This window comes from Battus philenor, unplaced genomic scaffold (assembly GCF_028537555.1).
Source record: "Battus philenor isolate CCGP_79_NKW_IND1 unplaced genomic scaffold, ilBatPhil1.0.hap1 SCAF_19, whole genome shotgun sequence".
NCBI lineage: Eukaryota > Metazoa > Arthropoda > Insecta > Lepidoptera > Papilionidae > Battus > Battus philenor.
The window spans coordinates 6,085,372-6,100,039 of NW_027181681.1; the positions used below are offsets into that span (position 1 = coordinate 6,085,372).

The 14,668-nt window shown below is 38.0% G+C and overlaps 1 protein-coding gene across 1 annotated transcript in view; it reads left to right on the plus strand.

Moving 5' to 3' along the window:
• Positions 1-12,880, plus strand: part of LOC137921787 (G-protein coupled receptor dmsr-1-like) — a 51,978-nt gene extending 39,098 nt beyond the window's left edge. Inside the window, exons 2-7 of the mRNA XM_068764615.1 lie at positions 5,541-5,891; positions 6,751-6,909; positions 8,053-8,189; positions 9,668-9,770; positions 10,858-11,251; positions 11,833-12,880. Of these exons, the coding sequence (XP_068620716.1) occupies positions 5,637-5,891; positions 6,751-6,909; positions 8,053-8,189; positions 9,668-9,770; positions 10,858-11,251; positions 11,833-12,056 (1,272 nt within the window). The 5' untranslated portion in view covers positions 5,541-5,636 and the 3' untranslated portion in view covers positions 12,057-12,880. The remainder of the gene's footprint in view (positions 1-5,540; positions 5,892-6,750; positions 6,910-8,052; positions 8,190-9,667; positions 9,771-10,857; positions 11,252-11,832) is intronic.
• Positions 12,881-14,668: the final 1,788 nt, after the last annotated feature.

Here is a 14,668-nt window from a genome sequence, read left to right on the forward strand (position 1 = left end):
CACCTACGCGCCGAGTGTCCGGATCGGCAAGCCGGGAAACCTCCCGCCTGCCGGAACTGCCGACAAGCTAAGGCAGACCGGTGGGACCACGGCGCATTCGACGAAGACTGTCCTGTGCGGAGAAAGTGGGACACCATTGCACGGGCGTCCGTAGCGTATTGCTAAGGGCACCCAGGTGACTCACCGCACTCTCCGCGCAGGGCACCACCAGTACCGCGTGGCGCAGCTAAACCTGCAAAGGTCCAAGCTCGCTACTGCCGAGCTGATATGCGAAGCGCCGAAGAGAGGCTGGGCGTTCGCATTGGTCCAGGAGCCGTATATCGGCGCTATTGGCGAGATGAGGCACTACCCAGGGACAAGGGTGGTACAATGTGTCGCGCGAGGCAACGGGGAGGTTGTCAAGGCGGCCATTGTGCTATTCGACGACACCATCGATATCACTCAATGTCCCCAACTCACGTCTGGCAACGTTGCCGTGGCCAGGCTGAGGACTGGGGCTTGGGAGATAGGGGTGGTGTCCGTCTACCTGGAGCCTAATACGCCCGTCGGACCATACCTGGACCGGATCGGCTCGGCCGTGGAGGGCTTGGGGACTGCCAACGTGGTGCTGGGTGGCGACGTCAATGCGCATAACACCTGGTGGGGTAGCCGGTCCACGAACCGAAGGGGAGTGGAGATCGCAGCCGCCCTCGACCAACTGGGGGTGCACGTGATGAACCAGGGGTCTGAGCCGACGTTTGATACGTATCGGGGCGGTAAGCACTACTCCAGTCGCTTCGACATTACTGCTTGCTCGACCACCCTGCTCGACCGAGCGGTGGGCTGGAGCCTCGTGGACGACATATCCTCGTCGGATCACAGGGCAATTGTGTTCAATCTGAAGCTTGACAGGTCCCGAGGCACGGACGTCAAGCGGACCACACGGCAGTACACTACCCGTAGGGCAGACTGGGGCGAGTTCCATCGAACTGTCGCCCGGCTGCTATCAGATCGCTGCCTGACGTCTGCCGAGGTGAATCAAATCACCGAGGAGGGGGCGTTGGACAGCATGGTCGGTCGGTACGTGGAAACCGTGAGGGACGCTTGCGAGTTGGTCCTGCCGAAGGCCTCCAAGCGGAAGAGGACGGAATTGCCCTGGTGGTCCGAACAGCTCTCTCTCCTCAAGGCGGATGTCTTGAGGAAGAAGAGAAGGATCAGGGCCGCGAGGCCGGCTCGTAAGGAGCTGGTCTGGCGCGAGTACTGCGACGCGAAGGAGGCATACCGCCTCGAGGCGAGGCGCGCTCAGACCCATAGCTGGAAGCGTTTCTGCGAGAGGCAGGATCGCGAGACCATGTGGGACGGGATCCACCGTGTGATGCGTCGCACGGAGGTGAGGCGAGAGGACGTCCCCCTCGTCCAGTCAGGTAAAGTGCTGGACGCAGCGGGATCAGCCAGGTTGTTGGCGGAGGTTTTCTTCCCGGAGGATGACCCCGGGAAGGACAATGCGGACCACAGAACTGTAAGAGCTAAGGCCGATGAAGTCAATTCGGGGGACCATGACGGAACATACGATCCCCCGTTTACGATGGAGGAGCTCCGATGGTCCGTATCGACCTTCAATGCCAAGAAGGCACCTGGCTCTGACGGACTCACCGCGGACATCTGCCGAGCAGCCGTCGCCGTGGACCCCGCTCTGTACCTCGCGCTCTCCAACCGGTGTCTCGCGCTTTCCCACTTCCCCACGAGATGGAAGGAGGCAGTGGTCGTAGCGTTGCGGAAGCCGGACAAGGAGGACTACACGCACCCGAAATCCTACAGGCCCATCGGACTCCTGCCGATTCTCGGCAAGGTCCTAGAGAAAATGATGGTCCGTAGGATCCGGTGGTACACTGCGCCGTATGTCAGCAGCCACCAATACGGCTTTATGCCGCAGAGGTGTACCGAGGACTCCCTGTATGTCCTGATCCAGCATCTGCGAACTCGGTTGAAGGAGAAGGAGATCGCAGTGCTGGTATCATTGGACATAGAGGGAGCCTTCGATAACGCCTGGTGGCCTGCTATACGGTGCAGACTGGCAGAAACTTGCTGCCCCGTGAATCTGCGGCGCCTTGCCGACAGCTATTTTAGCGATCGCAAGGTGTCCGTACGGTATGCGGGGGCAGAGTGGGCCAGAGAGACCACCAAGGGGTGCGTGCAGGGATCCGTAGGCGGCCCAACCTTCTGGACCCTCCTCATCAACCCTCTCTTGGAGGAGGTGGTAAAGACCGGGACACACTGCCAGGCGTTCGCAGATGACGTCGTGCTGGTCTTCTCGGGGCAGAAGGCCCAGGACATCTCGAGTCGGGCCAATGCCGTTCTCGCCCATGTTCATGAATGGGGGGTTAGGAACAAGCTGAGGTTCGCACCACACAAAACCAAGGTGATGGTGCTAACCAACAAGCAGAAGTTCGACTACCCATTACTGAGCATGGGGGGCGAGCCGCTTGGCCGGACTGGGGAGGTCCGGATACTAGGCCTCACAATTGACGATAGGCTCACGTTCAACAGCCACGTGAAGAACGTGAGCAAGAAGGCACAGGGCCTCTATCGTCAGCTGTGCAGGGCTGCGAAGGTATCTTGGGGTCTGAACTCGGAGGTGATCAGAGCGATGTATCTGGCGGTGCTGGAGCCGACGATTTTGTATGCAGCGAGTGCATGGGCGCCGGCGGCTAGGAAGCTGCTGGTCCGTAGGCAGTTGGACGCGGTCCAGCGGGGCTTCGCGCAGAAGATCGCGAGGACCCACAGGACCGCGTCCCTGCACTCGGCCCTTATACTTGCCGGGTTGCTTCCCCTGGACCTTCGGGTCCAAGAAGCAGCCCGCTTATTTGAAATAAGAAAGGGTCATTCCCGGCAGGTGGTAAAGGACCGAGACCTGGAGGTACCGGTCAGCTACCTGAGACTACCGCACCCGTCTGGTCAAGTTGGTGTGGAGTTCTCCTGTCTGGGGGAAAGTGCGGAGGAAGTCCGACTTGCCACCGCGGCTGCCGACTTGGTAATTTATACCGACGGCAGCCGCATAGAAGATAAGGTGGGTGCGGCGTTCTGCGTCAAGCGGGGCGCCGCAGAGCTGTACACAAAAAAGCTCAAGTTGGGCAACTTCTGCACCGTATACCAGGCAGAGCTGCTGGCTCTAGCTGAGGCAACAGGGTACGCGGCCGGCGAGTCAGCGCAAGCCTGCGCCATACTGAGCGACTCGCGGTCCGCCCTCGAAACTGTCGCAAGATCGGACACCCTCCATCCCTTAGCGTTAAGAGTGAAGGAGAATGTGATGAAAGCGAGAGAAAAAGGGAAGGATGTAAGGTTGTTTTGGGTGAAAGCGCACGCGGGGATGGAGGGGAACGAGAGGGCGGACCAGCTGGCCAAGGAAGCGGCCCTGAAGAGTAAAAGACGACCAGAGTACGAGAGATGCCCTGTTTCATTCGTCAAGCGGCAACTGAGACTGGAGTCGCTCGACGAATGGAACAGGAGGTATGTGGAAGGAACGACGGCTTCGGTAACGAGGATGTTTTTCCCGGACGCCGTCTCATCCTACCGCGTGCTCCGCAGCATCGAGGTGGACGCGGTCTCGGCCCAGCTCTTCACGGGGCACGGGGGGTTCTCTGAGTACCTTCATAGGTTTAAGCTCAAGGAGGACCCCTCGTGCTTCTGTGAACCGGGCGTGGACCAGACCGTGATCCACCTTGTGGCCCGGTGTCCCGCATTCGGGGGACTCCGGTTCGGCTTTGAGTGCCGGTCTGGTGTGCAAATCAAGGAGGAATCAATAGCCTCCCTGATAGGCGAAATTGAAACTAGAAATGACTTCCTCGAGTACTGTAAAATAATCATAATACAAGCAATTAATAAAAATAAAACTAGGTAAAAACAAAACAAAATAAAAACAAGACTGATGTAAAATAAATAATTAATTGTATAAGAAAACAACTGTGATAAATGTACCTAGTAAATAAGAACTGTATAAAATAAGAGGACGAAAGAAAGAGGAATAGAGTATAAGGGCATAAAAGAACAGAAATGTAACATGATAGACAGAAAAGAACGGATGATAAGATGAACAAGAGAAGATCATGAAAATAAAAAAAAAAATTATGTGAAAAAATAATTGTAAAAAAGGTCCCTGTCCCAAAAATCAGATAGGGGTACGAATTAAAAAAAAAAAAAAAAAAAAAAAAAAAAAAAAAAAAAAAAATGGTGATAGACAATGAAACTATTTGGTTTTGAAATAATTTATTTTATTTAAACAATATATTTTTCATCCTTTGATAAAAATATTGTATTTAAAACAATTAAAATAAAAGAACTTTATTATCGGTTGTTACACCCGTAGCTAATATGATTACTGCGACATGTGTTCCACACTTAAATAGGATGCCATGCTATTCACTGGATAAGAATAATTTCCTCAAAAAGTACCAACCTTAATACCAAATATTATTGTACTAAAATGCGGGGCTCATTCCTGCAGTACTTTCATAACGTTATTTGTTTTATGAAATACTGTCAGCATTCCTTACATAAAACTAGTTGATTTATTCCTAGTAGCAAAATTATTAACTAATCACGTTATTAACCATGAAATAGGTTACCATGGCAATAAACTGTAATTAATAGTTATTAAAATAATTCGGCAACAGAACAGAAAGGGAAAAAACAGAACAGAAAGTGGAAAAATACTTTTAACTGCTTGCCGAGAACAAGCAAACTATACAGTGAAATTAATAACCATAAAACCTTCGAGACTACTAGACACAGGTCATTGTGATTATGTATTTATCGTGTATATTATCTTTGGGGGAGGCCTGTGTCTCGTAGTGGGCATCTAATGGCTATGTTACGATAGCTTTATTAAAGAATAAATGCTATGCTTAAGACGTCATAACTGTATTTTGTGTATTGTTGTGTACTTTTTTTAGATTGTTGAAAAGAAAATTAAATTATGATTTTTAAATTAAAAAAATAACACCTCATATTTTTGTTACCTCGTTGAAATATGTACTCGAATTTCGTAGCGTTTATCATATGTTTATTTTATTCTTAAATATACATGCACATCATACGTACGGTTACTAGTCTTGGTATAAACATTACGCTAAGATAATATTTACATTGACGTAAATAGCCAAAAAGTATTTACTTTCAGTCGATTATTAGATTTTTTGCTATGTATTAGTAAATAAGGACTTTAATAGTTAGCAAGATTATTAGAAAGGTCAACGTAGGACATCGTCCACAAGGTTGATAGATGGTCTTTGTAAGGTCGTTGCAAAACTGAAACTGAAAAATTTATGGGAGAAGCCTAAATCTAGTGGTGGACACCTTCGACTCAAAAGATTATGATATTTGGAACTATTATTATTCAAATAGTCTATTGATCTGTTTTTTACATTTGCTGTATTTCTGATGCCTGTAAAAACAACATTCTTTTCGTATTAGGCATTACGAATTCCACTAGTGTTTACACTTAATTTTTTTTTACAAATTCGACTCACTTCTCGTATATATTAAACTGAAACGGTTTTTTACAGGTCTTAAATTAAACTGTACAGAGATTAATCTGAGGACATAGAAAATACACAATTATATCTACTATGCGTTAAACAGGAAATGTTATCTATTTCACGATGTTAGCTGAGGACGATTCTCGCAACAGTACATTTAATGACAGTATATTTTATGATACACGATTGTTGTCAATTTTAAAACATGGCAACAACCACAGTACAAAAATAAGCGAGCTCCTGAGGACCTTAGAAGAATGGAGGAATAAATATAACATATCCGTTATAAAGGAGTGCAATCGATCTGATTATTGTTCTGGTGAATTTCGTGACTTCATTGTTGCTTACAATGGTATCCACGGCTACATCAGCTTACTGGTAAGGTCATATTCAAAATTTTTAAGGAGATACACGTCGCAGTTACTTTTTTCATGTTATTTTTAACTTATTAATATATTTATAATGCTATTTAAGTGATTTAACATTATTAATAGGACATATAACTTTATTAATATTAATTTATTACTTCAATTTAACAAGACTCTGAATTGAAGTAGTTTATTGATGCTGGTACATAGAGTGATTGCTAATAGCTGTAAAATCAAAAGGGTTAAATATTTAGTTCATTTTAGAGCAAAAAGCTTTAAGCTTTCACATCTCTAAATAAGTTAAATTATTTTTATTTTTTCTTTTGGAATATGACAGGCCAATGACTTCTGGTTGTATAATCTGTAGTAATAATAATTTATTTAAATGTGTATAATCCGAATTTTAGCAAAGCTTTTTCTAACTATTCTATCATTATATTGTTTACAAATTTTTAGATAGATAGACGCCCTCTGCAAGGCATAGGTCTTTTCAAAAGATCGCCAGGATGACCGGTCTTGTGCTGCTTACATCTCGCGAATATAAATTAATTGGCAGCATATTAGTTAAACCCGTTAGAAGCTTTTACGACTATAACCAATTCTGCTCGTTATCTCCACCACAATGTAAAATTTGATTTGAACATCTTGAAAATAATGAAATATACAACTAAAATAAGCTGTTCAGGTTACTTCGTTTTAGATAATTTACACATAATTCACCGATTATACGTTTGATGTATTTTTTAACAAAAGGTGATATGTATACTCTTTTAACATAGTAATGACTTCTGAACTACATTTAATTACATAAACAATTATAATTGGTGGTATATTAACATAGGTAATTTTACTTTTCATAACATTTTCAGATTTGTCTTTTCGGTACTCTGGCAAATACTGTCAATGTTGCCGTTCTGACGCGCCGCGATCTCGCTGCTGCACCTATCAATCGTCTCCTCAAGTGGTTGGCAGTTGCTGACGTCTTCGTAATGATAGAATACGTACCGTTCTCCATTTATAGATATATGGTAAGTTCGATCCTGTCAAATTCTAAATATTTTGATTCAAGTAAACACATAGACGTACTTTTGATTGGTCGATTATTTTGAAAATATAAGTAGCAAATTATCACCGGCTTGGAATGCTGATCAGCTGAGAAGTACCGATCAGAAACTTTACAATTGATCTTTTTAAATTATATTTGTAATATCAAACAGGTAAATAAATCAATAAATCAAGTTTAACACATTTTAATCAAAATGTACTCCCTGTACTTATTCCTTAAGGGCGACGTAAGTGAGACAAGATATGAAAGGAATACAGAAAAAGAGACGGAGTGAAAGAAATTATGACGAACGAAAGAGGAATTAATGGGTGACATTAAGATGAAAGAGTATGGAAATAGCAATATTTGTGTACGCGGGACAAAGGAAGTACAAGAGGCTCCTAATAGCGGAAGCCAAAAAAACATATTTCAATCAACCAGAATCTCTTGAACGCTGTAATAAGATTTGTTTAATAATAAACGTTAAATTTAATTGAACTAATTAAAGCAAGGTCCATGTTGTGGAACTTTAAACTTTAACTAACACTTAAACATAATTCTACTTGGTTTTATGAGTTTATTTATCATTATTTTATTATAGATCTCGATTGCAATCTGGTGGAATCATTCGAACAAAGCGTCCACTCACTTATGAGGATACAATCGGAATTTATATTAAAACACATTATTGTTAACTTAGGATCATTAACAATGAAAACTTGCATACGTCTTAAGACTCTTAAGAGTGTCAGAGTATTGGAATCTTACAACGTTTTACGAGGGTTCTAAATGCACCCTGATCTAAGAAGATCACAGAATAAACTAAAATGGGTTTTGTCGTCACACTTTCTGGCTTTCACAATATGCTTACGATAGTAGTAGAGCGATTCATTTTGAAGCTTCATTAACACTTAAATTCCTTCACACTGTAAAGTGTTTTTATTACAATTTTTTTAATAAACCTCTTATATTTATTACACGGTAATTAAAATACAATAGATGGTCGTGTATGGTATTAACAGTGGCCCACAAAAGAATAATTAATTTAATTAAGACTAGAGAGAGGTATTACAAAATTATCTTATCTCAATTAAGTCTTCGTTATAGTAATGAAGTTTTGTTGCAGTTGCTGCCACAACAGGAAGAACGTCCATATGCCTGGGCTGTGTACATGCTGTTCCACATGCATTTCACACAGCTCCTGCATACTGCCTCTATACTTCTCACGTTGTCTTTAGCTATATGGCGATACATAGCAATCAAGTAAGAGGTTTTGTTTTAATTTAATTTATCTTATTCGTCAGTAAAGAAGCTTTTATGTAAAATATATGAAGTATTACCATGTAACAAGTTGTTATCATAAATACTCTAATTGTTTTTCTTAGAAATATTTTCTTCACTCTTGACTATTGAATGAAATCTTTCAAGTTTTCAAGTAGGCGCTTAATAACAATGTTTTAAAAATAACTTATTCTATGAAGCCTTCTTAGCTCTGAATCATTGTAGAGGCTTATTTTTTTTAACAAAAGTAATTTATATTTATGTTTATTAACACAAGTCATTCATTCATTCATTCATTCAATGTGATTCCTTAGTTTCTTTGTTACATTCCAACTCTCTGCAGTGTACATAAGTTATATTTTTATTAATCGGATTATTAACCAATATGTAGATCACGAAAAAAATGAACTTCACTCTTGTTGGAATTTACGTCGATAGAATATAACAACCTGTAAGCTGCTATCTAAAATTTATTGTACCATGCGATAAACAAAGATTTATCTTTAAAAGTGCTTTTTTTCTTTTGTAGCTAATTGTTACCTGTAAATGTGTACTTATCAAGTTCTAGCCTCTCCTATAAGTGTAAGCAATTAAAAAAGCTAGGCCTAAAACAATAATAATGATGAAATAAAAAGCCATTTAAAACTAGACGCAAAAGACTTTAAGGAAATTTTATTGAAAATAATTCAAATGCAAATTATACTTCTTGCACTAAACTCTTTGTTTCGTGTTAATAAATAGGACAATTTATTTCAACTCCATTTTAAATATTCAGGCTTCTTAAAGGTTTTTAAAGTTTAAATGAACATATAAAAGAATGCATTTAAAATACTTGGTTCCTTGATTCCATCCAAGATTAGAATTATATATTATTTAGTAAGTAAGCCGTTATTTAGTCTACATAGGCTATAACTCGGTTACTATTATTTATTAATCGTCTTTATTTATTTTTTATTATTTCCTGGTTTTAATTTCCTTAACGTAAAATTCCACATCTTCCTTGCTGCCAAAGTCAAAACTACGGCAACGCTTACTCAGTAATTTTATAAAATCTATTCTTTTAATTTTTACGTGCCCCAGAAAGTATTCAGATAATTTTTTTACCTACAATAGCTAAAATTTTAAAATATGCTTATTTTTAACGAACTCCCCCTCAGCCCACTTACTAGTGAAATTTCCAAAAATCTATTATTAGCTAACGTCTACTGGGAAAAAGAAATGTTCTTAACAAATTTCTAGTCACTCAAGCTTTATGGTACCAGAGATAACGTGATGAATCGGTAAATAGATTGAAACTTGTTATATGTACATATATATACGTGTGTATATATAAAAATTCATGCAATATGTATATTATATACTAGTAATTAAACGTACGTGATATACATGGGTATATTGGTAAAGCGTTTATTAGCATTAGCACTACTAATAAAATTTAACAACGTTAATACATTTTTCAGGTACCCCTCACACGGTACGTCACTTTGTACTGACCGGCGTTGTTCAATGGCTATCTTAATAAGCTTCTTGTTACCGCCTATTTTATGCATACCATCTTATTTCGTAAGTATCGCTATTTATGTGTTAGACTTTTATAGTTAACATTTTAATTTAACGATTTTATGATACAAAAGACAATGTCTACATTTATCACCGTATATATAGATTGTGAAAGCGAGCTTTTCAATTTTCAAGGCTCTTTTATGTGATTACAGCTTTCCGATGAAAAATGCCCTTTCAAAAATTTATTGAAACTTCTATTGTATAAGACAAAGAGAGTACAAAACTTTATCCGTTTCTGTTCTAAGTTTCTAGCGGCCGAGAATACTATAAAGTGTATTCAAAGAAAAAAATGGAAAACTGTTCATCTCTTTTACCTAGTAAAATAACGGAGATTTTCTCATTTTAAAGGTATCAATGATTCAAAAGCCTAGCTATATAAAACAAGTCAAGTATGTAAACAAGAAAAGTTCTATGTAGACTATATCGTGTAGAGGTGTTAGAAAATTAGTTAGATAAAAAAATAATTACAAAAGTGTCTGTTTTATATGTATGACAGGCAGTAAGCACATAACGTTAAATAAAATTAAATATTTACGGGAAATTTTTATCTATATCCTTACTATACGGCAATGGTGGCGAACAGCATTCGCAAATTTTAATGTAATTGCAGCACGTTGTGATGTGTTTTGTAAGGTGACTGTGTCAACTAGCTTAGATTAAAAAGATTATAAACGTGGCGATGCTTAGCGTTTTATCTTGTGAAATTTGAATAGTACTATATTCTGCTCGCTGAAATAATCCTTCGTCGATTTAGACGTTCCTGTAACTACTATACTAATGCTTTCCAAAATAAATATATAATAACATGTAAATATCCTTCTATTTTTAATATCGCCGTAACAGTTTCATAACGTATTGTTTTCGAGAGCTATAAATAAAAGCTTGGGGAGCACTTTTATTTGAAAACGTATATAAAACATCTCAACTTTTATATACATATTTCATGAGATATACTTTTTCGTCAGAGAAATTTAAAATACGTTGATAAAAATTGGGATATTGGACATTATTACGACTCTGTTGGAAATCTCTTTAACAGTCTCTTTAACAGTAGTCGCATCCTGTATGCTATTTTATTAATTTTCAGGTGTTCACAATACACGAAGAGGTTTCATTTGACAAAACCGCTACGAAAGTTGCATCTAAAGTATACTACGTGGATTCCACCAATTACGATGGCCACTTATATCAGTTAAACTTTTGGGTGCACGCTGTGTTTATCAAACTGTTACCATGCGTGATATTAACGATCATCAGTGCTTGGCTGATACGTGTCTTATATAGAGCTAATAGTAGGAAGAGAATACTCAAGGGTTACAACGCATGTCCCGCTAGCACAGTCATCAATGAGAATGGGAATGTTATCACAAGGAAGGTGCCGAGGCGATCGAAAGCGGAAAAGAGGACCGATCGTACTACGAAGATGCTCGTCGCAGTGCTATTGCTTTTTCTACTGACCGAATTCCCACAAGGCATTTTAGGTATGAACTATTTATATCTTAAAAGTTCCAAAATGGACCATACCATTACAAGCAATCGTTTATACAGTTGTGGTATTTTATCGATATAAAACTTTGCCAGTTTTAATATATAAATTTTATTCCATAACAAATATTTCTCATAAATATTTAAATACAAATTGAAGTGTGTTCTTTATTTATTTATTTATTATTATTAAACTTTACTAGTATAAAATAATCTTAAATAATTAACAAGATACTTCTATTGCTTCTTAAAGGAATTCGATCCGTTAACGATGCTAAAGTAAAGAACTTTTATTTGAAAGTGCTTCAAACACTATTTTTACTTTTTGTACAAAACTCTTTGATTACAAGAAGGATTCCTTTCCTGTGCTATTGTAAATAATCAGGCGTTCTTAAAGGTTTTCAAACCGTAAATGAATATTATAATTGAATGCATTTCAAATTAGGCTACTAGCATTTATTAATTAGTTTTATTTATTTTGTATTTTCTCTTTAGAAATTTCTGTTTTGTTTTCAATATAACCCTTTTAAATTAATTTATATGAAAAGTTTTCACTTAAAATATTTTGTTTAAACAGGCTTGATGAGCGGAGCGCTGGGTCGTTGTTTCTTCAAGCGCTGTTATGACTTGTTCGGCGAGTTGATGGACGCCCTGGCGCTTCTAAATGGGTCAATTAACTTTATCCTCTACTGCTCCATGTCCCGGCAATTTCGCACCACCTTCGGCCAGATTATTAGAAACCGATGCGCGCCGACGCCACGAGCAAGTTCACACACTGAATTGCAAACTACATATGTGTGAACAAATCATGAGATAAACATTCCTATGGATTTTTAAAGTATCAAGGTTACTTCAATAAGTAAATGCGGGATTTTGCTAACCGAGCACGGGAGGGAAGTAAATTTAAGGTTTACGCATCAATGTAAATGTATGTTAATATTTTAGGATATATTATTGACTGAGCCAAGTTCCAGAGCTCAACATTCGTAGATATAGGTAACGATTGAAAAAACTATGGTGTGAACGGAAGTGCTAGGTATGCGGGATTTCTTAACACCTGGTACAGTAGTTCTGGACTATAGACCCTTTTTTAGGCAGATGGAGAAATGAGGGAGGCCGCGACTTATAAGATACACGCGGTAATTGAGAACATGTCTTTTCGCAACACTTTTTAATAAAAATCTTTTTAGCTTCAATAAAATTATTTATTCATTTTTAAAATAAAAGCCGTCACTTGTAAAAGGTTTGAATTACTAATTTTTCTTTAACATAATTATAATGTCAGCTAATAGACGCCCACTGCAGGTAATAGGCCACGATGACCGGTGTTTGAATATATTACTAACATTATTTTTCAGCTTTGATAGAGTGACCGCAAAAACCTAAACCCAACGTACGTGTTAGCCCTCTTTGAAACGCTTTCATTGAAATAATTCAATAGTAATTACGTTAATAGGAAAATAACACATTTGAATTATTAAACCCTTTAAGAGACTATGAGTTGTACTAAATATCATAAATTGTTGAAATGAGAAATACAAAATATTATTATGTATTTTATATAGAAAGTCGAATTATTTTATATTTTATAAATAGCGACGATAGCTTTTATTAATCTAGAACAAAATGACAAACTTTTATTTGTAAACATTTTGAATATATTACTTTTTATTCCTTTTGTTTATTAGAAACCATTGGTAGTGTTTAGGTTAAGGATTGTTATGTTAAGAATATTTTTTAGAAACATTATAAAACTGTATTTAAAATATAATTCAAAATCAAGGGGCTTTAAATGTAAGTAAATGTTTCGTTTATTTACTGTGTATTTATTCGTAACACTTAACTAAAAGTCATATATATAAGGTCAAAAAAATGTGGACAAAGGACATAAGGACAAAGGAAGCATAAATAGTTTTTGAAATAAAAATTAAAACATTTTTCATTTATGCCGAACTTATTATGATGTGATTTTACATCTAAGTATTGACTCATCGCGATATCTCTGCAACCTTAAGCGTTAGAGGCTTAAAATTTGTTAAGAAAATTCTTTTTGTCAAGTAGAGATTAGATAAGAACGTATTTTAAGAAATTTCATCCGCAACCGGGGTTGAGGGAGCGTATATTAAATTCGAGAAAGGGCAGCTATTATACGTACATAGACGAAGATATGCGTGATGTTCCTGCACAACCTACAATAAAACATTTCCCCAAAAATTCAGATTTTTTTTTAACACTTACTTAACTATGTTACATTAAGGCAAAAAAATGTGAAACATCTCAACAAAGTCCATGCGTTACAGATTAACCAAATTTTAAAAGGACAAGGTTTTTCGCCAAAGACGACTTAAGACAAGAAAAATCTTGTGCTAAGTCTTGCCTCGGGTGATTTTGCTTCCAAGAAAATCAAATTAAAGACTATTGGTAAGTACATAAAACTTGTGAATCTTACCTGACTTTGTTTGTTATTAAAGTACATTGTGAGGCTTTTAAGTCGAACTTAACACAATTATCGACATTCTTTCGACAATTTATTTTCACTTTCTTTAACTTATTGTTTTACACCTATTAGTTTAGTATAACTTGTAAGTTATGCATTTACAATAACAGTTTATTTTTTAAATTTAAATAAAAAAAGTTTGAAATAGAAAGCGATAAATTATAACAGGCATCTCATATTAATGCTCGCATTACAATTTAAGAGAACATTTATGCAAGCATTCATAATATAACATGTATAATCGCTTCAAAAGAGAAGAGAGTTTTTTCGCGTTTTCGTAGTTAAAATTACACGCTAAAAAGTATTCCATTGTTATCTTTAATGAGTTCGAGTAATTGCTGACCAACTTTACATTATATTATTTTATTACTTTACATTATATTTTTATTACTTTAAATTATATTAAAAACAGCGAATTTCCAACTTTTCAATTAATCCAAGTAGGTTGAAGGTTTATAATTTCCATTGGAGTTAAAACTGAACTCATAAATCAAGTTCGCGATAAAAAAAAAAAACATTTTACGAAGTTACCGTAAAGGTTGTGATAGCTTCAACAGTGTCATCATTGCGTTTACTTTGGTAGTAGATGAACCAGGATTATTCGAGTACGGAGATGCGTCCTATGTATTCTTAACATTTATCGCAGTAATAATCCACTCTTAGTACTTTTTATACCTACTTTTATCATATTACCTGAATTGATAGATTACCAAGTCGATAGAGAAGAAAGGCGACAACCGTTTCCTATCGATCCTATTGAAATCTGTGGGTAAGGCCGATGTTTAAAAGAGGACGTTTTAAGGCTGAAATAATTATGACGAGAAATAGATAAAATAGAAGATTCGTTTATTTAAAATTAGAACTTTTAAAAGTACTCTTATTGATCGTCAACTGTTTTAAATCTTTTTATTTTTTG